General features: G+C 27.3%; 2 protein-coding genes across 3 annotated transcripts in view; one reads left to right on the top strand and one right to left on the bottom strand.

Moving 5' to 3' along the window:
* Positions 1–14568, bottom strand: part of LOC117169079 — a 36417-nt gene extending 21849 nt beyond the window's left edge. Inside the window, 7 exon segments of the mRNA XM_033355197.1 lie at positions 758–950; positions 11958–12179; positions 12431–12456; positions 12459–12548; positions 12581–12811; positions 14215–14368; positions 14371–14568. Of these exon segments, the coding sequence (XP_033211088.1) occupies positions 758–950; positions 11958–12179; positions 12431–12456; positions 12459–12548; positions 12581–12811; positions 14215–14368; positions 14371–14568 (1114 nt within the window).
* LOC117169078 (RNA-binding protein Musashi homolog 1-like) overlaps positions 711–24344 on the top strand; it is a 26386-nt gene continuing 2752 nt past the window's right edge. The window contains exons 1-4 of one of the 2 annotated variants that reach the window (XM_033355196.1): positions 711–825; positions 20970–21381; positions 21906–21981; positions 22056–22187. In XM_033355196.1, coding sequence (XP_033211087.1) covers positions 21260–21381; positions 21906–21981; positions 22056–22187 — 330 coding nt within the window. In that variant the 5' untranslated portion in view covers positions 711–825; positions 20970–21259. Of the gene's footprint in view, positions 826–7835; positions 8260–20969; positions 21382–21905; positions 21982–22055; positions 22188–24344 lie in introns of those variants that run through there. The other variant, XM_033355195.1, reaches the window with a different exon arrangement.

Here is a 24344-nt window from a genome sequence, read left to right on the forward strand (position 1 = left end):
ATTCTGTATCAAAACTTTATCAAGATCAATTAAAGTAGGTTAAATATCGTTATTCCTCAGGGTACGCACTATAAAAATGTTACGTTCCGTACGGAGATGGGTTCGCCTAACCCGGCAAATTTGAACGACTGTATATTGGGCTGTAATTCGTCAATTGAAACCATTTTTTTTTAATCAATCGGAAATTTATTCGGAAAAACAATAGCTTTATTAGACTTGTGGTACGAATTTAGCTAACAAAGTTATATTTTAAGATATAAACAATTTTGAAACAAATTTCAAGAACATTTTTTTTCAAAAACTTGCCATTTTTTGAAAAAAAATGTAAATGTATACATATTATTCGAAAGCTGAAAAGTTGCACTTTAAAATGGCTGCGTTGGTTTTTTGATTCAATCCAAAAAAATTTTTTTCATACTACGAAAGTGTTGTTTTTTTATGTAGGGATAAAACGTTATTCAATTAAATTATCATAAATATCGCAAAAAGATATATATTTTACAATGCTTTATTAAAATGTTTAAAAAAATTAATATTCAAAAAATAATATAATCAGGAGCTTTATATAGTACCCAGGCGAAAATATTATGTATAGTTTCTAGATAGTGTGAGATATTATATGTATATAATATTCATGTGTTTTATTCATTTTTTGTATAAAACAAATGAATATTACATATAAAGCTTCACACTATATATGAACTATATATAATTTTTCGGCCTGGGTAGGAGAAAAAATAAATTAAATATTCTCTACCTTGATTGATATCATCATCGAAAGTTCTCCAGCATACTCGATCAGGATCATGTGGATCTTTATACAAGGTAATTAAGGCATCTATTTCATTCTCGGCAAGAAAAAGTTGCCCGAGGGAAGAAACTTTAATTGCATCTAGTCCTCTTCTAAATTGAGACACTGTCACTCTACCAGAATTGAGAGTATCGAATCCCTTAAGGAAATAAAATATTTTAATAATTAAATATTACGAAAATTAATTTAAACTCTGATATTTATAGATTATTTCAATATTTAAGATTTATACATATTTTATATAAAATACAAATGTTCCTATTTTTTAAATTATTGAAGCTGGCTGACAACGTTGTTTTATAGTTTCTGTCAATATTCTTATTTCCTTTATTTTTGTATATTGCGTAGTGTTTGGCGTTTTTGGAGCAGTGTTGGGTAAGTTACTTTTTTTTTTAATAAATAGTTAAAGTTACATTACTTAACAAAAAAAATCACTAACAGTTACGTTACTTGTAACTGCAACTAGTTACAGTTACTAGATAAAGTAACTTCAAGTTCAATAAAAAGTTCCTTTTTTGTCTTCCTTAATTTTTAATTTAAAAATAAAAATAATTAATACAAGATAATAAAATTATTTATTATTATTAGATTATTACAGTAAAAATATTAATAATTCATCAAAATATTATTTTAAAAAAGAGGGATTGATTTAGTAAATAAAAAACTAGCCAGATATTTCGTCAAGTGAACAGTAATATATATCTTGGTTGACTGGTTGAGTCATTGCCGTAAAGATTTTTTATTAGCCCAAGAATACGGAATCCCGAACGTTCTAAAACCGCGCGACTTTCAAATCCGAGTGTTTAATCTCTTCCTTTTTTATTAGAAAAAAAATTTTAATTGCCCATACAAAAAAGATATACATAAAACACAAAGTAACTCTAAAGTAACTAAAATTAAGTTACAAGTTACTACAAAAATCGTAACTAAGTTACGTTACAAGTCACTTTTAAAAAATTTAATGAACTTACCCTAAAAGTTACCAATAACGTAACTTCTTAGTAACTTAGTTACTTGTAACAAGTTACTACCCAACACTGGTTTGGGGAACTAAATAATTTATACGGAGTAGCAAAATTTGTTTAACTTGAGCTTTTGAATATTAACTGGAATTTTGAAATGAACATGGGGTTTTAAATGGAAAAAGCTCTGTTAAAAAAATGGAAAAAGGAAGTACTTCTTATTATCATTTTGTAAATAAAAGTTCAGTCATCTCTTGAAGAAATAATTTCCATGCCATAACTATTTTTTTGACTCTCCAACCCCCTTGTATTGTGCCCGAAAAATTCCCCAGAAAATACAAAATAGTATAAATTTATGTAAAATTAATGCTAAAACCGATATTTTTCTTTATTTTTACAATTGTAATTACAGTGAAAATCTTCAATAGCCCTCTCTTCTATAGCCTTTCCGAGTATTGACGCCGCGCCGCATTTAGGTGTAACAGGTACTGTGCGGGGTGCGCAGGATCTGCGGCTGTCACCGAGACGAGCATTGAGGCGTGAACAAACAAAAGGGGAGCAAGCTATAATGAGTTAGTTGTCAACCCCGAAATCGGGGCTATAGAAGAGTTTCACTGTCACAGGTTCCAAGTATGTTTTAACTAAGTTTCAATGGTTTAAACCATTTTTCTCCTGTACATAGTCAAGAGTTTTTTTTGGAATTAATGACACAATTAGCGAATTTTAAAAGTGATATTCTTTGTTTATTATATTTGTTAACTTTTTTAACAATTTTGACTTGTTCATTCATGCTAGAAACATTATTTTTTATTTCCTCAATATTTATTATTCATATTCGATAAGTCACAAGTTTTTGAATCTTTTCAAATAATTTTCAACTGTTTAAACAATTATTATTGGTTTAGTTTTTTTTTCTAATTCGTAGAAAGTTATTATTTTTTGGGATAAATGATACCTTTGTTAAATTTTAAGAATAATATTTCTTTTTTAACATATAAAGTATTTATTTTTTAATTATATTTAGTAACTTTTTAAACAATTTTCATTTTTTTATTCATGCTAAACGCGGTATTTTTCAACATTTATTATTTATATTTGAGAAGTTACAAGTTTCCAAGTTTTTAAAATATTTTTTTATTGTTTTAAACATTCTTACTTGTTTGGAAATATTTTTTTGGTCTTTAAATCGTGAAAAGTTATTACGTTTCGAGATAAATAATACAATTGATAAATTTCAACAATAACGTTTCTCCTTCCACATAATTGACAATTATTTAAACAATTTTCATTTTCCTAACCATTTTTCCCCTTTAAACGCAGTTAAAAGTAATAATTTTTTGTTTATTATATCAGTTAATGTTTGCAACAATTTTCATTTGTTTAAAGCATTGTTCATCCTGTAAATAGTGAAATTTACTATTTACTGGAATATATGTCGTCGGTAATGAATGTTAAGAGTGATATATTTTAGGAAAGACAATTTGCAATTATTTAAACAATTGATATCACTCTCTCCTCTTTATAGGAAAGATGGAAAAAATAAGAGTTTAAAAAAATGATTATTGTTTTAAAAAATTAGCGACACAGTCTAAGAAACTTAAAAAACTAGAATTTTCTCCACCTTTCCTATGAAAAAGCGCAACTGAATGATTATTAATTACGTATTTTAAAAATTTTAAAAGTATCTTTTACAATAAATATCACTCTAAATATTCTAACTGTTTAATTAATTCCAGAAAGTAGTAACTTTTCACTATTGTCAGGGGTAAAACATTGTTTAAACAAATATCTGTCTTCCACATGAAACATCACTCTTCTTAGCATTCATCAACTGCGTTATTGATTCTAGAATGTAATAAATTTTCAAAATTGACATGGGAAAAAATGCTTAAACAAATACAAGTTATTTAAATAATTACAAAATATCCGAAAGAAGAAATATTATTGTTGAAATTTATCAAATGAATCATTTATACCGAAAAATAATAACTATTCACGGTTACCGGCGAAAAAATGAATATTCAAATAATAATTGTTTAAACAATTCAAAATGACTCAGAAAATACTTGTAAAATAGTCACTTATAGAATAAAAATAGTTTTGTTATAATTTAATTTAATTATTCCTCGTATAATCCTTTGAGAGGTGATTAGTGGTATAGTCGAGACCGGGCGGGACCTGCCGCCGCCAGGGTACTTTTTTTAGTGCCTGCGGCACAAAGCCCTTATCTTGCCACACGGGAAATTTTTCCATTTGTGGGCCATCCATAAACTACGATGCCAATTTTGGGCTTTCTTGACCTCTCACCTTCCATGAAAGTAACGTAGCCGTTGGCTTAAGACTGATTTTATGTTTATAAATTCTTTTAAATGAAATTATTATAGATAACATATTGAATTTAATACGAAACTCTTTGAATTCCCACGATTCACGCCGAAATATATTTCATTTTCAACAAAATAGTTCAATTATCAAAAAAAATGTTTACCCAAAGAAATGAAGTTTCAACAAAAAAAGACGACTTTTCAACAACAAAATTAATTTCCAACCAAACAATTGCATTAACAGAAAAATAAATTAACTTTACAGTCAAAGCTATGACTTTTCCGAAAAATAGTTAAATAGTTGACTAAATACAGTGAAACTCTTTTATAGCGCCGATTTTGGAACTAACGATGGGTGGGATATAACTCATTGTAGCCTGCTCCGTTTTTGTTTGTTCACGATTAACTGCTCGCGTGAGTGACAACCGCAGACCCGGCTGCCCCCGCACAGTTCCTGTTATACCTTAACCTACCTACGGCGCGGGGTCAATTCTCGGAAGGGCTATAGAAAGGAGGTCTATTGAAGGGTTTCACTGTAGTAGCATTTCCAAACAAAAAAGATTTTTTGTAAAACAGTTGAATATTCAATAATAAAGTTACTTTTCAACCATGAAATATTCATTTTCAACCACGTAGGACGACTTTTCTACCAAAAAATTAATTTTTGATCCAAAGGGATGATATTGAACAAAATAGTTGAATTTTTTAACCTTTCAACAAACAAGAATTTTTAAACTTTCAACAAACAAGAATCATTTTTAACTGAAAAAAGGCGAATTTTTAAACAAATTTATGATTTTTCTACCAAATGGTTGAATTTTGTACCAAATAGTTGAATTTTCTACAAACAAGATTAATTTTCTACCCAAAAAGGCAACTTTTCAATCAAATACATTAACTTTACACCAAATAGTTGTTTCTTTAACTCATAAAATGCACATAATAATACGTTTGTACCAAAAATAGAATACTTAAATTTTCAGATAAAAAAAATAAACATTTTTGAAAAACAAAAAATGAAGTTTCAACAAATTTGGTAAATTTTCAACCAAAAAAGGTTTTAAGTTTAATATTTTAAATCAAATAACTAAATTTTCTACCAAATTTTTGAATTTAACAGTAAAAAAGATGAATTTTCTAAAAAAACAGTAGATTGTTTCACATACAAGTTTATTTAAAGGCAAAATAGTTAAATTATTAAGTATAATTTATAATAATTTATAATTTTTAAGTATAATTATGAATCCTGAATACAAAGATTAATTTATTTACAAAGTTGTTCAACCTTAAGTCAATTAGTAGGCTTTTCAAACGAAAAAGATACATTCTTAGCGAAGCATGCAGTAGTTGGTATTTCAATCAAACAATTATATTTTTAACCAAAAAGGATACATTCTAACCAAAAAGATTAAATTTCTACTATCATAAGAAAGACGAATTTCCAAAGAAAATTTGAAATTTCAAATTAAAAAGATCATTCTTTAACGAATTAGTAAAATTTTGAAATGAAAAGTAGAAACTTTTATGTAAAAATAGTATATTTTAAATGTCAGTTTAAAAACTTATTTTAAACCAAACATGAAACGATTTTTCATTAAAATAGTTAAATTTTTATACGAAGACATGAATCTTGAACAAAAAAATATGCATTTTTAGCAAAGTAGTCGAATTTTTTATTTTAAAAAATGACTTTGTGAAAATATAGTTGCATTTTCAACAAACTTTTACCCAAAAATATAATTGGAAAATACCACCAGCCCACTTTTTCAATGAAATTACTAAACTTTAGATTACAAAAAGTTAAAAAAAATTAATTCCCTGGCTCAAAATTGCTTAAAATTAACGTGGGATTCAATTTCAGTGGTGTCAGAAGTCGCGGATATCTCTGCCATGCGCAGTACGCTGGGGGCGGCACTTACTTCAGTAGCTAATGGGAAGTTGGCGGGAACTTTTAAATGCGTTGACCAATCAGAACATTTCCGCGAAAACAGTGTTTCGTTCTCGATCCAAAGTTAGCCGCAGATGAAATTTACTATAGTGTGTGACATTTGTTGTGCATGTTTTTTGTCTTCAAAAGTGTTTACCAGTTAAGGTTATAAAAAATAATAAATTATTAACATAATGAGCAGTGTTCATTAATTAACGGAACATGATGTAAGTGTCAATTTTACGTAGAGTCTTATACATTTTTTTGCGTTTTTTATATGAAAAGTTTTATTGGTTTCATTTGCGAAAATTGAATAATTTGTCATATTTGTCTGGATGTAAAAGAGGAAGGGAGAATAAAAAAAGAATTTTTTTTAAATTATATTTTGTACAGTTCCACATTAAATTATTTGCAATATATATTCGTAAAATGCATACAATTAACAATTTTGATTCAAAATTCTCAATAACTTTGCAAATATACTTAGCATTTATTGTATTTTAAATACTTGTGTACTTAATTTCGCGCCAATAAGTGTTCCGTTCATTTCTAAAGTTGTCAAACACATGCAGCCGAAAGACCGTAACCCGGAATGACCGGGACACAAATCGCATAGCACCTTCGACAAGACGAAACAGTTCTTTCTTGTCAAATATGATCTGTGATTGGTGTTTCGGTCATTCCGGGTTACGGTGATTCCGATGCATGTGTTTGACAACTTTGCAAATAAACGGAATGCTTACTGGCGCGAAATCAACTACACAAGAATTTAAAATACAATAAATGCTAAGTATATCTGAAAAGTTACTATACATTGCAAATAATTTAATGTGGAACTATAGAAAATATAATTAAAAATGAAAAAATTCTTTTTTTATTCTCCCTTCCCCTTTTATATCCAGACAAATATTGTAAATTATTCAATTTTCGCAAATGTAACATTGTTAAAGATATAAGCCGACTGTATGCGTCATACATAAAATTAACGTCTCAAATAAAACTTTTCATTTAAAAAACGCAAAAGAAATCTATAAGGTTGTATGTAAAATTTAAACTTACATCATGTTCCCTTAACTTATCAACAAAGCTCATTATGTCAATAATTTATTATTTTTTATAATCTCAACTAGTAAACACTTTTGAAAACAAAAAACACTCACATCAAATGTGACACGCACTATCGGAAATTTCATCTGCGACTTACTTCGGCTCGAGAATGAAGCACTGTTTCCGCCGAAAATTTTCTGATTGGTCAACGCTTCATTCCGGCCATTCTGAGATCCGGTCGTTCTGGAGCATGGACTGGAGGCCTGAGGAAAATAAAATGATGATGCTTGATAAAAGAAAAATATTTTATATAACCGATGTGCAAGAGTACTTCTTATTATTTATAAGTATTTAACGATATTTTGACTATTGTAAATGCGATACGGCGAGTAGATTGTTTTTTGTTTTAGTGGACAACACACCACATATTTTATTCTGGCTGCAGACACAATCTTTAATACATTTTTCATTTCAGATGATATTTTATAACAATTATGTATTATTATTTAAACCCTGAGTAATACCCCAAATTTTCCAGCCGCAAAAAATTAATTTGAATTTAAATTCTGCTGAGAAATAATAAAGTGTTTATATTCTCATTTAAAAGTTACCGCCAACTTTTAATTGGCTACTGAAATAGGTACCGCCTCCAGCGGACTGCGCATGCCAGAGATATCCGCGACTTCTGACACCACTGAAACTGAATCCCACGTTAATTTTAAGCAATTTTAAGCCAGGGATACGTTAGTGTTGACCGATTTAAAAATAGAGAATTTCTTTTTTCCGGAAAACGAATTAGTTGGGAGGGATCGATCAACAAAAATCGAATCTTTACAGGCACGAATTTGGACCACCCTAATAGACACCATAATTTTGTATCCTTCTTTATTTTCCAAACAAAATAATTTCTTCTACAATTTTCTCATTTGCTTGAACTCATCCGCGATTGCTACCTCCCACTTAAAACTGAATGGTGTTTAAAATCCAGGCGCCAGGCGTCGCTGCAATCGGTATCACAGAAGGCAACATGGTGTCGTGCTTAGTGATTGGGTGATGGTTTGTCATATTGGTCATATTGATAATAATTACGCTGTAGTAAAAAATTACAAAAGCGAAGTAATCGAACAAACATAGAGAATATTTAAAAAGGATACATTCAGAAATGAGCTTATCTAGGAAATGATAAAGGTAAGATACGTAAATAGAAGTTATAAATTAACTTTTGACGCTTTTGACATTTTGCTAAAAAGTGAGGTTACGAAACATATGTATTCCATGTGAAGATTTACAAAGTACCTTTTATTTTAAATTATTTAATAATAAAACTTCCACCACTTTATCTTCGGAATATACTAATAATTAAAGAATAATTAATATGTCAATTCGGTTTTAAAAGCTGTTATCGCTCGTATCTTGTGCCCAACGTAACCCCAAATCTTGCTTTAAGTCAACAAGTTGGTTGACAAAAAATTGTTTACCGCCTAGTTGTCCTTTTAAATACAACTAGAAAGTGATTTTTCAAAAACAAGTAGATGAAAATGAGCTAGATGAATAAATTGATTATATTTCTATCAATAGGATTTTGAATATTTGAAGATAAAAAATCTTCATACCGGTTATTTTTGTAAAGGTATAAACGATGCTTATCTTTTGCACAATAAAAACTTATTCGTAAGCCACGTAGACTAAAATCAGAAGCAAATCATTCTAAAAAGTGCAAATATTTCAGTATACTTCAAGCATTTAATCAAATATAACGTCATTTCAAAATGAGATAAAGAAATGTATTTATTTATGTTTTTGTTTTTAACTAAGAACATATTTTTAAAGTTTTGTTAGGAAGTGTTCATTAATTACAAAAGACTTTTGAGAGGGGAGGGGTCCGAAAAATATTACGAATCTACCGAAAGTGTCCAAAGCATTTCTTACGTAAGTTTCCTCTTTCTAATTATTTTTTCTAAATATGGTAATTAAACCTGCTTTGGATACTGAAATCGATTTTTATGAGATTATCAGTATGACTACAGGTCAGAAAATTTAAAAGTGATCCTGAAAATTAAAAATTGGTTACGGAATGCCTGGAAATTTTTGATAAACTGAAGTTTCAGTTAATTTGATTATTTTGTTGAAAATATTATCATTTTTTTAAAAAGTCATCCTGTAAATCGTCTCCTTGGTTAAAAAATCATCTATTTTGATAGAAATTTCATATTTTTGGTTAAAAGTCACAACTGATGGATTGAAAATTACTCTGGTTTGATTGAGGATTCAACATTTTGTTGAAGATTTATCTTTTTGTGGTTAAAATAATTATCGAACATCTTTGTTAATACATTTTTTTAAATTCATGATTTTAGTTTTAAAAAAACCTTTCTCCATTATTCGAAGTAGACTACTTTGTTACAATTTTTTGTTGGAAAAGTAATTAATCCATGATTGGTTGAAAATGTATCTTTTATTATTGTAAATTACTATTTGGTGAAAAACTCCTGTATTTTGTTGAAAATTCATATTCTATGGTAGAATATTAATTTTCTTGATGAATAATTCACTTTTTGGGTAAAAATTAATTTCTTTGGTGGAAAGTTAGTTTTTCAACTGAAACTTTAACTGTTCTATTTGTTCTCGAATTTTTTTTTTTATGTAGTAATTTAATCTTCTGAGTTAAAAATTCATCTGTTTTTTTGAAAATTTATTTTATTTGGCTGATTAATTTTTTCCCTGAAAATTTAACTATTCAATTTTAAATCGAAAATTTATCTATTTTAGGTGAAAATTCGTCTTTTGTATTAGAAAAGAAATCTGATTAGTTAAAACTGGATCTTTTTGGTTAAAAATTAATTTCTTTGGTTACTCGAAATTTAATAAATAGATTTTTGGTTGAAATGTTTGTTCTTTTTAGAAGTTTAATGTTTTTGGTTGAATATTTATCTGTTCCGTTGAAATTTTCTTTTTTTACTTTTATGATTAATTAATTTATTGGAAATTTAACTATTCTAAGTTCAAAATTTATCTCTTTCGGGTGACAATGCGTATTTTTCGTAGAAAAATAATCTCATTATTTAAAACTAGATCTTTTTGGTTAAAAATTCATTTCTCGGATTGAAAACTTAATTGATATTTTTAATTTTGTGTTCTTCAGTTGAAAATTCGTCGTTTATGGTAGAATATTAATCTTCTTAGTTAGTAATTCAAATTTTATTCTGTTTGGTTAAAAATGCATTTCTTTGTTGGAAACTTTAACTATTGGGTTGAGAACTCTTTTAAAAATTCAAATACGGTGAAACCCTTCTATAACCCTTCCGAGAATTGGCGCCGCGCCGCAGGTAGGTGTAACGAGAGCTGCGCGGTATCTGCGGTTGTTACTCAGGCGAGCACTCAGACGTGAACAAACAAAAGCGTAGCGGCCTACAATGAGTTAGCTCCCACCCAACGTCAGCCCCAAAATCGGAGCTATAGAAAAGTTTCACTTATTTGGTTCAAAATTCATGTATTTTTTTAATAATTAAACTTTCTTGGTAGAAAATCATGTTCTTAGTTAAAAATTTATCTTTTAGTTTAAAAATGGATTGCTACAGTTAAACATTAGTGTTTTTATTGAAAATTAATTTTTTTACTAATAATTTAACTATTCTTTTTTTGTCAAAAATTTTTCGTTTTAGATAAAAATGCACTTTTTTAACTTAAAATTAAATTGTTCGATTTTTTGTGGAAAATCTTTTTTTTTTCTAGAAGTTTAATATTCTTGATTGATTATTCCAACACTATTTTAAGTATGACTCACGTAATTCCTGGATGACATCTTATACAATTATGTATGACTGTTTTTACTACAAGTTTTCAAAATATATTTAGAAACCAGTTTTTTTCTATTGAATTAATGATCCCTTACGTGTAAGCTTGTTTTTGTAATTTAAAAAATGTAGATCTGTAAGGAACATTCGAAATTGGGATTTTGTAGAAACCTTACATTGTTGAAATCTAGTGTACACCTTTAATGAAATCTCGTGGAATCCCTGAAAGTTTTTCCAATCCTTTGAAATCTTATGAATTATTTTGAAATCTTTGAAATATTTTTAAATTCATTGCAATATCTCAAAATTCCTTAAAAGCATTTAAAATATTCGGAAATCCTTTGAAAGTCCGTTAAGTCTAAGAACATCCTCTAAGATCCATATATATATGCTTTTGGAATATTTTTTAATCTTTCAAAATCCTTTGAAATGCCTTGAAAGCTTCGAAACCCATTTAAATATTAAAATCCTTTGAAATCTTTACAAATATTTTGAAATCCCGTGATTTGTTTTGAAATATTTCGAAATCCCTTAAAATCCGTTGTAATCGGTGGAAATAATTTTTTAAACCCCTCACATCCTTCAGAATCTTTCGGTATCTCTTGAAATTCTGTAAAATCTCTTGGAATATGACTGCACTCCTTGAAGTCCCCTAAAATCTTGTAAAATCCCTTGACAAAATTTAGATTCTCTCTTGAAATATTTAAAATCATTTCAAAATTGTGAAACTTTTCGTAATCCTTTGCATTCCTTTGAAATATTTTGCAATCTCAAGAAATCAAAAATCTTTGGAAATCTCGTTCAATTTCATATAAATGTTGTAACTCTTTGAAATGTTTTGTATTTTCATAAAATGCCTTAAAATCCCTTGAAATCTATTGAAATATTTTCAAATCACTGAAAACCTTTAAAATTTTTTGAAATCTTTTCGAATTTTGTTTCCGGAAAAGATAATTGATATACTGAGTAAAAAATATAAATTCTTGTGTAAGAAGGGGAGGGGCCGTACAAATCTATCCTCGATTTTTAAAGGATTTATAAAATCAGAAATAGGTGTTTAATTAAATAGAACGTAATGTATATTTCAGTTACCACAAAGAAGTCATGAATTCTTATTTTTTGTTCGAGAATATGTATCTGTATTCTTTAAATGACTTCCGTAAGGGGCATCGTTTTCTTATGTAATACCGTAACAGGATGAAATACACTTTGTTTCCCAAAAACTTCGCTTAGCAAAGCTCTTCCTATTTCAGGTCTTGGTAATTTTGGCAATTCTACAGTAATTATTCTCCCAGGAAATTGATCTAACAAATTCTATTCAAAAAGGCAATAAAAATGGTATGGAAATGAGAAAATTATATATTAAAAAAATTAAAATTTACTGCATTTAGATCAAATTTAAATATTCAAAGTCAATAACTTTTTTATATAATAAATTCACACAGTCTGTAAACAATGCATTATTAGTTTTAATTTTAAACTCCTCTATTGATTTTTTATTTAAATCCTTCAACTGTATTTTCGTATATTTTTTTAAAAACATTATTTTAAATGAATAACATTACTCCACCAAGATCCAACATGCCATGTATTCTTGCACTTCCTCAAATGATTTTATAAATGAAATGTAATTTATTGAGAACCCGACTTTAGCAAATCTCTTGACCAGGAGACGAAATTTTTAAGTTTTTTTTTAGTCTAAAAGTCTTTCTAAGCAACAAAAAAAGAAAACTTAAGAAAATGTACTTTTTCCTAATTCTGTATTACCAATTCATGATCCTGAAAATATGGTCTTAATACAAGTTTTCTTTTGTTGAGACTGGCGGCAATTTGAGTTATTATCAGATTCAATCTTCTGAGTTCTGTCACGCTCAGACGGTTTACATGGAAGGGGTCCTCTCATTCCAGAACAGTAATGAGAGGTTTATTCTGACCGAAATCAGGAACTGTAAAAGGAAACTTTTTCCAGGGAATGAATTAGAAAATTCCTGGGACGTTAAGTTTATGAAAGGGGCTTTACGGTTTCATAAAATCTTTTATTAATTTATTTTGCTTCCAGCGTAGAAGGCATTGTCCCGAACTCAGAATTTTCTATAATTTTTAAAGGTAAATAAATTTATTCTTAATTTTAAGGGTATCCCGGAATAACCAGGTTTTCGTGCCACTTTTTTTAAACACATTTTATTGGCTTTAAAATTCTCTAAAACAATACGTCATAGTATATTTAAAAAATGTATTTTTAAATTGCTTAAAAAATTTGTGCAAATATGCAGAATATGAAAAAACTAATAGAGCTATTCCATTCTGTGGAAAAAATTATATAAAATCCATATATTAAAAAATGTGTTGTTCCACCCGATTTGTCATATAGTAGGTATGAATATATATTGTATACTGTGTATTATTTATTTATACTACGTCACTAATTGGGTTCATTAAGAAATGGTGAATTACGTAGACTGTATGTAAATTTGATGGCAAAATGAAATGACGCTAATAACTTTTCCGTATCTCAAATTTTTAGACAACTTGTTTAAACAAAAATTGTTTCACAAATTTTTTAATAAATTTGGGTTGAAAAATAATCTACTACTTTTTGTGCTATTAGTTTTTAAAGTATTTTACGACAAAATAATATTTTTGATAGTTTTGAAATCTTGAAAAAATAGTAATAAAAAATTTTATTTTATATTAACGAATTTTTTCAAATTAACTTTTCACTTTTGAGCATTCTGTTTGTCTCCTTTCGTGTTTCTGATGTTTCACTGCTATTTTTTTTGTTGATAAAGAGTGGAAAAATAAATTAGAGGAATTAATTTTTTCATGGCACTTGTATGGTTATGACCGCAGGTTTTTTCTATAGGTCTATATTATAAACTCTCAAACCTATTTTCACTTTTTTTTTTTAAATAAATAGAGTTATGCGAATATTTTTTGTTCCCTTGAAATTTGTGTTTTTTAGCACTTACATGGTTTTTCCTTGATACCCTTCATTTAATGAATATCCAACCTAATACATTGGTTTCTATTTTTTATTTAGTACCCCTAAAATGTTATACTTTTAATTTTTTTAATTTTCCCCGTTTCTGTACAAATGCAAAACATCTAGGTTACAAAAATACAGGAAAGTTTGGAGAAATTCTAAATTAAAAAATTACGAATTTTCAAGATTCTTAGTATGGAAATAGATTAAAATATAATAACAATAGGAAAAATTATAAAGTTCTAGTTTAGCTGCTAACGTTCGAAATTAAAATATTTTAAAAAGAAAAATTTTATTTATTTATTCCTGGTATAGGTTTCTCCTTGATAGTATTATTTCACATTTGTAAAAAGTTTTGAGTCGTACCGCTATCATGAATAACTTCACAAAATTGCGTATACAAAATATGACCATCCTGAACTCGAAAATAATCAGCTAGGTCACCAATTTGTTGATCTGATAAGCCGATTGGTCCTCTTAATGGTCCAGCCAAAATAGAAGCGAATTCTGATTCTAAAACAGTCCCACATCATTTGTATTTTTTTTTTTTTTTAAGATTTCATAGAATACTAAGATCAACAATTTAAAAAAATATAGACCTGGAATAAGACTGTTGTTGTTGGGATCCAAATGTTTGAAATATTCCCAGAGGTTGAGACCTATTCGAAATATTTCAGCACGTATTTTGTTGCAAGTGCGCCACACATCTCGCAGTTTCATTTCCTAAATTGTTAATATTTTATTCAAAATATTCATATTTTTCCAATAATTAAGAAAAAGTTTAAATTTTGAATGAGGAGTTATTATTTCATGGTATTAATTTATTTTTAACTTCATTTTAACGTGTTCCCTTTTTTCATAATTAACTATTTTTATTCTGTATTATTTGCAATTCTATTGAGTTAATTATTTAATATTTAGTTAGCAGTGATAGTTAAAGGAAATTTAAAGAACGAAACTACTCAGCAATAGAATAAAGATAATGAGTTAAACTATTTGAAATAATATTGAGTATTAATTGTTTTAAAACTTTTCAAAATGTTAATGCAAAACTTTAATTTTTCTGAACGGATTATAAATTCTCGTAATTATGGAAACTAAATAAGCGCTGGATGTTAACTAAGAATGTACAGCTTCAAAGGAAATGTATTACCTTTCTCCCCTCAGGCATAATTGAAAATTTAATTTTTATGCTAATGTAAAAAATAAAATATAAATGAAGGGAGACACCATCCTATTTTTTATTTTCAATGGATCTTCGATTTTGAATTATTTTTTAGAAACTTGTATTATAATATAAATGATTGATTATCAGAAACCATACCAAGTTCAATCTTTGTTAGAGTGTCTTCTAAAAAATAGCAATTTTGACTTGGAACAGTGAATTTTCTAAAAAAAATTATATTTTTAAGTTTAGTCATAGAGTTCCAATAAAAAATATAATTTTTACCTTGGGACAGGGAATTTTAATACAGAATTTTATTTTTTAGTTTGGGACACGGAATGTCGGTTAATTAATATAATTTTTGAAAATGGGACAGGGAATTCCCGTAAAGAAATATAAAAATGTTTAATTTGGGACAGGTAATTTTCTTAATGAAGCGTGAATTTTTGGAAATAATTTTAATTTTTATTTAAAAGAACGGAATTTAAAAAATCCCTGCTCCATATCAGAATTTGTCACAATTTGAAACTTCTTTCTTCTAAATTGCGGAAAAAGGAACGTATAATTAAAATGATTTCACCACATTCTTTGTAACAAATTAGAAGTGTAATTTTTATGACCTAAAATTATCTGATGTTCCAACTGAGAATTATAATTAATTTACAAAATTCTCTATTCCAAATCAGAAATCTTTGAAATTTTTTACAATGTTTAGAAATTTTTAAAAATCATTTGAAATTATTCAAATTTTGTTGACTCTTTTTAATTGACCAGAAGAAACCCGGGAAATGGCAGGAAATTCAAAATCATTTAACACATAGGCACCCTGATTGTCAATTAATTAATTTCAGGCTTAATTAGTTTTTTTTAAATTTAAGTTTAGTATTTAATTTTATAGTAATTGAAGAGTATGCTACGATCATTCAAAAATTCGATTAGACTTTTATTTGCGTGTAACCAAGAGAACATTTGGTCACTATCTATCAGCGTTTTGTTAGCAAGAAAATATCGCGCACTGTCTCATATTCATACGGATCAGAAAGTTTGTGGCGATAAACTTGATTTTAGCTACCAATTTTAAAAGCTCTTGAGTTTCTTCATGAGATTTAAAAAATAAATTAAGTATTTTTCATTTAAATATAACACCGATTAACCCATTAACGACCAAAGCTATCAATTTTATAACATGAGTTTGACCGCAAAATTTATGGGTATGAAAAAACAATAAATAGATCAAAAGTACTGTTCCTTATGTTTTTGGGTGAGCTAAATTCGAATTCGTGGTCAAAATTTGAATGTTTTAACTTAAAAATTAAATATGGCGGTTTTTGCATACAAAAATATTGAAAAATGTTTGATTTTTTATTTTTATAATTTTTTTCAGACATAAAACGCGTTAATATTTTAAAATTTCTTCAACCATCGGTGCACAAAATTCTTAAACTGTAACAGAAAATTTTTATATATATGTTTTCTCTTCCAAAATGGCGGACAAAATGCCAAAATGTCCCAAAAACTGTTTTTTCCATCATCGTTGTTTTTCTCAAAAACTTCAGAGTTAAAAAAAAAGTTCCATATATTAAAAGTGTCTAGAAATTAACCATAGAACACTATGAAATCTATAGGCTCTGGTACAAATTTTCCAAGAATGAAAATGTCTTAAAATTGGTCAAAGAATATTCTTGAATTTTTTCAGATTGTTTGAAATTTTTTTTGTAAATTTCAAATTTTTGATTTTTTCATTTTGTCCTCCAGTTTGGAAGAGAAAACATACCTATAAAAATTTTTTGTTAAAGTTTAAGAATTTTGTGCACCGATGGTTGAAGAAATTTTAAGATATTAACGCGTTTTATGTCTGAAAAAATTATAAAAATAAAAAATCAAACATTTTTCACTATTTTTGTATGCAAAACCGACATATTTAATTTTTAAGTTAAAATATTCGAATTTGGACCACGAATTCGAATTTAGCTCACTCAAAAACAACTCATGTTATAAAATTGATAGCTTTGGTCGTTAATGGGTTAAAAAACAATTTCGCAAAAATTCAAGTTAAAATCAATCAGAAATGCTTTAAAGAATGCGATACTGAATCCTTTAATTAGGAAAAATTGTACATGGAAAATCTAGAGATACCTGGAAAACCCCTGGAATTGTCAGGAATTTGTTTCTAGAATATGAGTAGACACCCTGTCATGGGAGTTCAAAATATTTGAAGGGAAAAATTCAACTGATTTCAGATATTTCAAGGAATTCTTCAAAAGAATTATAGTTATGACTTGAAACAGGGAATTTTCAAATTTACATAAATGCTGAGTTGTAACAGAGAATTTTGAAATTTTCACAAATTCTAAGCTAGAGCTGGAATTTTTCGAAAAGAATCAAAATTCTGGAATGGGACAGGAAATTTTCCAAAAGAATTCTAATTCTGATTTGAATGCGGTATTTTTGAAAAGAATTACAATTCTGAATTGGAATAGGGAATTTTTTTAATAATGATAATTCTGACTTGGAACAGGGAATTTTGAAACTTAAAATTAATTCTGAGATGGAACAGGAAATTTTTAAATTGTAACGAATGCTGAGTTGGACCTAGAATTCATCCAAAAAATATATAATCCTCAGTTGCAACAGGAAATTTTCGTAAAGAATGATCATTTTTAGTTGAAATAGGGATTAGGGAATTGGAAATTTAAGTTAAAGAAAAATTACTCTATTAATTATAACCAATCAGTTTTACAATTATTATAAACAACGCAATGCCGACCACTTCTTCTAAAAGAGTTGGTGTTTTTCATTGTTACTATTATTCATTGACTAACGTAGCCTAATGTTAACACAAGGGAATTCGTCAAAAGTTAGTTAAAATTCAACAACTTTATTAAAAAGTTATCATTTTTAGTTCAATTCAACTCTTTTGTGAACAAATTCAAGAAATGCCTAATTGTATTTTTGGGATTATTTATTTAATTCTTTGATGGTGATAATTATTATATTTAAAAATATTCTGTAATAATTTGTCAAAGCTTTCTAAATTAAACATTTCAAATCAATCTCTAGAAGCATTTATCATTAAGAAATCTTGTCCTTCGATGAAGTTAGTTACGCAAATGAAAAAAATAATCATTATATTAAACTCCCGATAAACTCGTATACACATTTCGAGCAGAGAGATCTCTCTGTTCCGTGCCAATTATTTAAAAAAATCCAAGTAATGGAATGGTTCCATATTATGAAAAATTATACCTACAAAAATGTAGAGATACCTGGAAAAATATTAAAGCCATAGAAAAATTTACTTCGAAAATTGGAAAGAGCTGTAGATAACTTTTTGACCGAAAAAATAATAAGCCATAAATTATTTTTAAAAAACAACAATTTTCATTCTAAATTTTTTATTCTTGGGACATTGAATGTAAATTTGTTCAATTTCGAATTGTTTATTTTTAAACCGATGATTAATGAGAGTTAAATAACATACGACGCCGGAAATATAAGTAAAATTTATTTTATACCTGAATACTTTTCCTTTTTCCCCCTTTGCTCTTTAAATATACGATGATATTTGGATATAAAATTGTTCGTCTTACATCTAAAAAATTATTCTATTTTTTTAACTAGCTGAATGATCTATTATAATTGATAAAAAAATTAATTTTAATAATTGCAAACTAAACTATTTAGCATTTAAATCAAACTTTAAAGGTAAAATACTTTTTCGTGGCATCTATACAAATTAAATAGTTTTGAAAATGAATATAATAAAATACAGTGGTTTTTCTGTCTGCCCACGTTAAAGACTCTAGTTTAAATTTAAATAAAGATTGTCATTATGTTAGAGAATTTATGAAAATTATTGTTCGACTAAACCAAAATTCAAATAAGATTGAAGACAAATTTAATAAGTTTTAAAATTTAAACACTTTGCAAAAACAACAAAATTATAACTTTCAGCAGTTAGAAGAATTTAATTAAAATAAACCAAAACAATTGTATCTTTTATTTAAAAAATTATTACAATTGTGTTCAAAAAAATGTGGTTAGACTTTTAAAAAAGCGTTTGAAATTAAAACATTTTGATTTGGTAATATTAGACAATTTCTAGACGTCTTAAATTCCGCATTTTCTGAATTATTTATTTTACATCCAATTTTTCAATTAAAATCAATTTTTAATTTAAAATATTGCTAATTAAAATTAAACAAGTGATTTTTCACATATTACGTAAACGTTTTTCATAAGTTTAAATAAAGACAAGAATGAAACTGCCGTGATGTTAAGGACACTTCGATATTTAAATAAAAGAAAAGGGCGTTACGTAATACATACTTATACCAAAATATGTTACTAACAATATTTATGGAAACAGTTGATATATCCAGGCACATAAAAAATATTGGCATCCATGCAAATAATAAAATGACGAAAGTAAGAGTTTTTTCAACTACATCGTACTAACTAGGATTAATCATTTCTTAAACTATTTAACTCGTATCGAGATTTTCTAGAGATCCTAGTATCTAAAAATTTCATAATATAGATGTTCAAATAGTTTATGCTTTCAATATTAGGGACGTGGCCGCTTGCTTTACGCGCGTGCATTTTACGTTTTTTTTAGAGAAAGTTAATTTAATTTATGTTCATGGAACTTCAAATTATTTCTACATATTTTTATCGATTTTTACAGCTTCCAACGATTTCAGGGTATTTTAAAGGGCATGAAGAACATACAAGCATTTAAAAGGATTTCAACTTATCTCAAAATATTCCAAAGAAATATTAGAAAATAAAAATGTACGGACCCGAACGCGCGCTTTTATTTCAAAGTTTTTTAGAGATATTAAATTGATAGAAATGGAATTTTTTAATGATTGCTACATCTTTTTATCGATTTTTACGATTTGCAAAGACTTCAAGGCGTTTTAAAGGAGTTTAACGAATTTCTAGATTTATTCAATTTAATTTAATTTCATAAATTTTAGATTTATTCTAGAGTTATTTTTAAAAAGATCCAAATAATTTTAAGAGATTTCTACTAAAAAAAATGTTAGAGCTCTTAATCTCGAAAAGTGTGTTTTTATGTATGTTTGAATCCTGTGTTTGAAAAAATTCCAAAAAATTTCAAGAGTGTCCTTATCGATTTTTAAATACTTTATATTTTTAATATTAGATTATAAAAACCCAGGTAAGTGAACGCGCGCGTGCATTTTACTTCAACCAATTTTTTTAGGTAAAGTTAATCAAAATTTTTAATGTAATTTATACTCAAAGAATTTAAAATGATTTCTACCTATTTCAATGGATTCTTACGATTTCAAGAGATTTTAATGAATTTGTAGAGAACTTGAGGGAATACATTACATTGTATTTGAAGGGATTTCAACGGATTTCAACAGTTTCAAGGGATATGAAGAAATTCGAAGGATTTGAAAGAGATTTCATTTAAAATATTTCTAGAAATCTTAATATTTACAAATTTTTCATTATGCATTTTTAAATATTTTGTTTTTAATCTTGTAATTAAAATTCCAGGGAATAAATTTGAGTTTTAAAATATTGAGGAATGTTGTTTCCAATTTTAAACGAAAATATGATTTTAAAGAATTTTTTTAACTGGATATGGTTAAGGCGTTGAAAATCTATTCACGGCGATACAAAACAGTCCAAGAAAACATAAAGTTGGTTACATAAACAATTTGTATATATTTCAGATTCTACCAAAATTGTTTATGTAACAAAATTTATTTCTCGGACTGTTTTGTATCACCGTAAATAAATTTTCAACGACCTAACTATATCCAATACAAAAAAAAAATTCGTTAATCGCAGAAGTCAGTAAAAAATTATTTAACATTATTTAAAAGCTCTACCATTTCTTATAAAAGGTTGTTTCTTCTTTTGTAAATTTAAAAGTAAATGCTTAATTATAATTTAATTGTAAGTTTTTCTTAAATAGTTTTTCCATGATTGATTTGAGATGCTGGACTCATAGTGACGGCAACAACGCACGTGTTTTCAAGCTTATTCTCATTGGCTACATTTGTAATCAGCAAGAGGAAAGGAGACATCTAATAAATATCACGCAAGTGGTGCGCCACGCACAAATGAGAACACTCAAGACTATCGTTTCCAGTGCCTGAAAAGTGAATGTGAAACCAAATACCAGTCTGAGGCTGAAGAGTTTCAGATATTTTGAAATTCGTTGAGTGACTCTTTCCTGTGTACAAGCAGATCATTTTAAACAAAATGACAAAAAAAGTGCCCAAAACCTACGTTGACGGAGACGAATACTACGATCCTTATTATGTGCAAGTGCCATCCGTGGCGCCAACTCAAATCGTCTCACCTGCTGTTGCGAAAAATAGCAGGTATTTATGTTGCAAGACAAATGATAAACGAGACTTCAACTTAACAATAAAAATAATTAGAATAACTTTTAGAAAATGGAAACACAATACAGTTTTAATTACAATGAGGTGTTTTTTTTTTTAGATAATTTAGTTTATTTTCCAGAGAATGCAAAAGAATTTGTTTTTTGCTTGGCTTGATGTGATTAATTTTAAAGTTTAATAAATTTCGCGACAGTGGTGAATATTATGAAAGCATTAAAATTCCAAAGTTGAAAACAAATCTGTTTTTAAAAGAACTCAAAGTTTGAAAAATCAAATTTTCTGTGAAATTTTAATTCAGAAATAATCCTGACTTAAGAAGAATCCAGTTTGTCACATTTAAATTTGTTTACAAGCTAAATATGAAATTCTTTCTAAATTTCAACCAAGATAGAAAAACATTTCGATTTTAAGAATTTGTTTGAATTTTTTTTTTCGACACCAGACTATAATAAAATAATTAGTAAATTATTAACCGATATTAAACATTCCTTTTTTTATAGGACCTTACAAGTCAGTGCCAATCCCTCGGAACTGACCGATTCAGAAGTCGTGAACTACTTCACCCAATTTGGACCTGTAAGCCTTATTCCCTTTTTCTTTGTTTTCAAAAATATCGAAGTCAATTTAAAATATTTAATTCTGTCTTGTAGATTGAAGAAGTTACCACACCGTTTGACAAAACGAAGAATAAGTGGAAAGGGTTTTTATACATCGTCTTTGAATCAGCTGCAATCGTCAACCAGTTGATTAAAACCCCAACAAAATTGATCAACGGGAAAAAGGTATTCCAATATAATAACTTATTGAGTTAGTTTTTTAATCACAAAGCTTTTTCATTCTTGTATCTTGAATTAGTTGACTGTTCAATTGTTGATATTTAATTGATCAATTGTTAACGTTTTAAATTTAATTTTTAAATTTTCTAAAACAGCTAACGATTCAATCGAGAAACTATACCCGCAAGATAAATCAGTTGTGTAGTTTAAAATCAAAAACAGTTTTAGTGTATAACAGGCCAAAATGCTCTGAAAGCAGGAGAAATAGGAAGATTTTTCAAGATAAAATTAATTTTCTACCAAAAAATATGAATTTTTAACAAAGCAGTTCAAATTGTAATAAATTGGTTGAATTTTCATCCAAAAAAATATGGATTCTCAACAAAAAATGTAATAGTTGATATTTCATCCCAAAAAATAGATTAAAATTTTTAATTAACAGTTGCATTTGATCAAAAAAGATTGTAATCTTGAATAAAAAACAGTTGTATTTGTCCAAAAAAAGACAATCTTCCAACAAAGCAGTTAATTTTTAAACGAAGTAGGATTTTTCAGTAAAGAAAGAAACCAAAATTTCAAACAAATTCTTGGATTTTCAATCAAGCAGTTGCATTTTTTACCCAAAAAGACGAAATTCGTACCAAAATAAATAAATTTTGGAAACTAAAGAGACAAATGTTTACCCCAAAAAAGATGGATTTTAATAAAAATTGTAATAGTTGATATTTCAACTAAAAAGATTTTAATCTTGAATCAAAAACATTCGTATTCATCCAAAAAGAAGACCTGTCAACAAAATAGTTTATTTTTGAACGAAGAACAATTTTTCAGTCAAGAAAGAAACAAAATTTCAACCAAATTGTTGAATTTGCAATCAGGCAGTTGTATTTTTCACCAAAAAGACGAAACTTCTACTAGAGGAAATCAATTTAAAACTAAAAAGACGAATTTTCAATTTTAAAAAATGATGGATCTTCAACAAAAATTGTAATAGTTGACATTTCAACCAAAAAAGAGTTTAATTTTTAATCTAAACAATTGCATTCAACCAAGAAAATTTAATCTTGAATCAAAAAGATTTGTGTCCGTCCAAAAATACGACCTTTCAACAATATAGATGATTTTTAAGCCAAGACAGATTTTTCAGTCAAGAAAGAAGAAAGATATCAACCAAGTTATTGAATTTTAAATATAATAGTTAAATCCTCAACCAAAACAGAGTAAGTTTCAATCAAACGGTTGCATTTTTGAATGAATAAGGCCACAAAAGATTTAAATTTTTAATAAAAAACAATCTACATGAATCAAAGAAGATCTTAATTTTAAATAAAAAACAGTAAGTTCATAAAAAAATACCAGACATCAACAAAATAGTTGATTCTTAAAAAAAAGATTTCAACTACTTAAGTTTTTAATTTTGAATAAAATAGTTGAATCCTACCAAAAGAAATGAATTTTCAAACTAAAAATGTGAATTTTCAACCAAAAAAATATTTTTCATTCAAGACCGAAACAGAATTTCAACTAAATTGTTAAATTTTTCAAAATAAAAAGACCAATTTTCTACAAATAAGTTTATTTTACACCAAAGATTTTAATTCTTTTCGAAAAAGGATGACTTTTTAACAAAAAACTTTTGAATTTTCCACACACAAAAAAAAAAATTATTTTTTCAAGAAAATAATAAAAAAGTAAACCAAAAATGTGAATTCTCAACCAAAATTATAATATTCAACTTTTCAATTAAAAAGAATGAAAGCATGTGGCATATACTCATACCCAATTATAAAATATAAGTAATTTGCAGTTGATTTTTATATGACTTATTATTACATTTTAATAAACTTTGGATTTGAAAAAATGGTTACGTTTATCATTTTCTTTTTTTTTTGAGTGAGCTTTAAACTGATAAAAATACACTAGAAATGTATTGAACAAATTCTAACATGAGCATTTTTAAATTTGATTATTTATCTATGTATTTTTTAATCTTTGATCTTCTTGAATTGTTTACTGGTGTATTTTATCAGTAAAAATTGCTGAAGTGTTGAACAGATATTTTTAATCTAGCTAAAAAAATCCAACGCATAAATTACTAGAAAACTTGCTAAAGAAAAGGCACTACTGTCAGAAGGCAATTTTGTTCAATATTCAGAAAATATC

Source organism: Belonocnema kinseyi, chromosome 3, assembly GCF_010883055.1.
Source record: "Belonocnema kinseyi isolate 2016_QV_RU_SX_M_011 chromosome 3, B_treatae_v1, whole genome shotgun sequence".
Classification (NCBI taxonomy): domain Eukaryota; kingdom Metazoa; phylum Arthropoda; class Insecta; order Hymenoptera; family Cynipidae; genus Belonocnema; species Belonocnema kinseyi.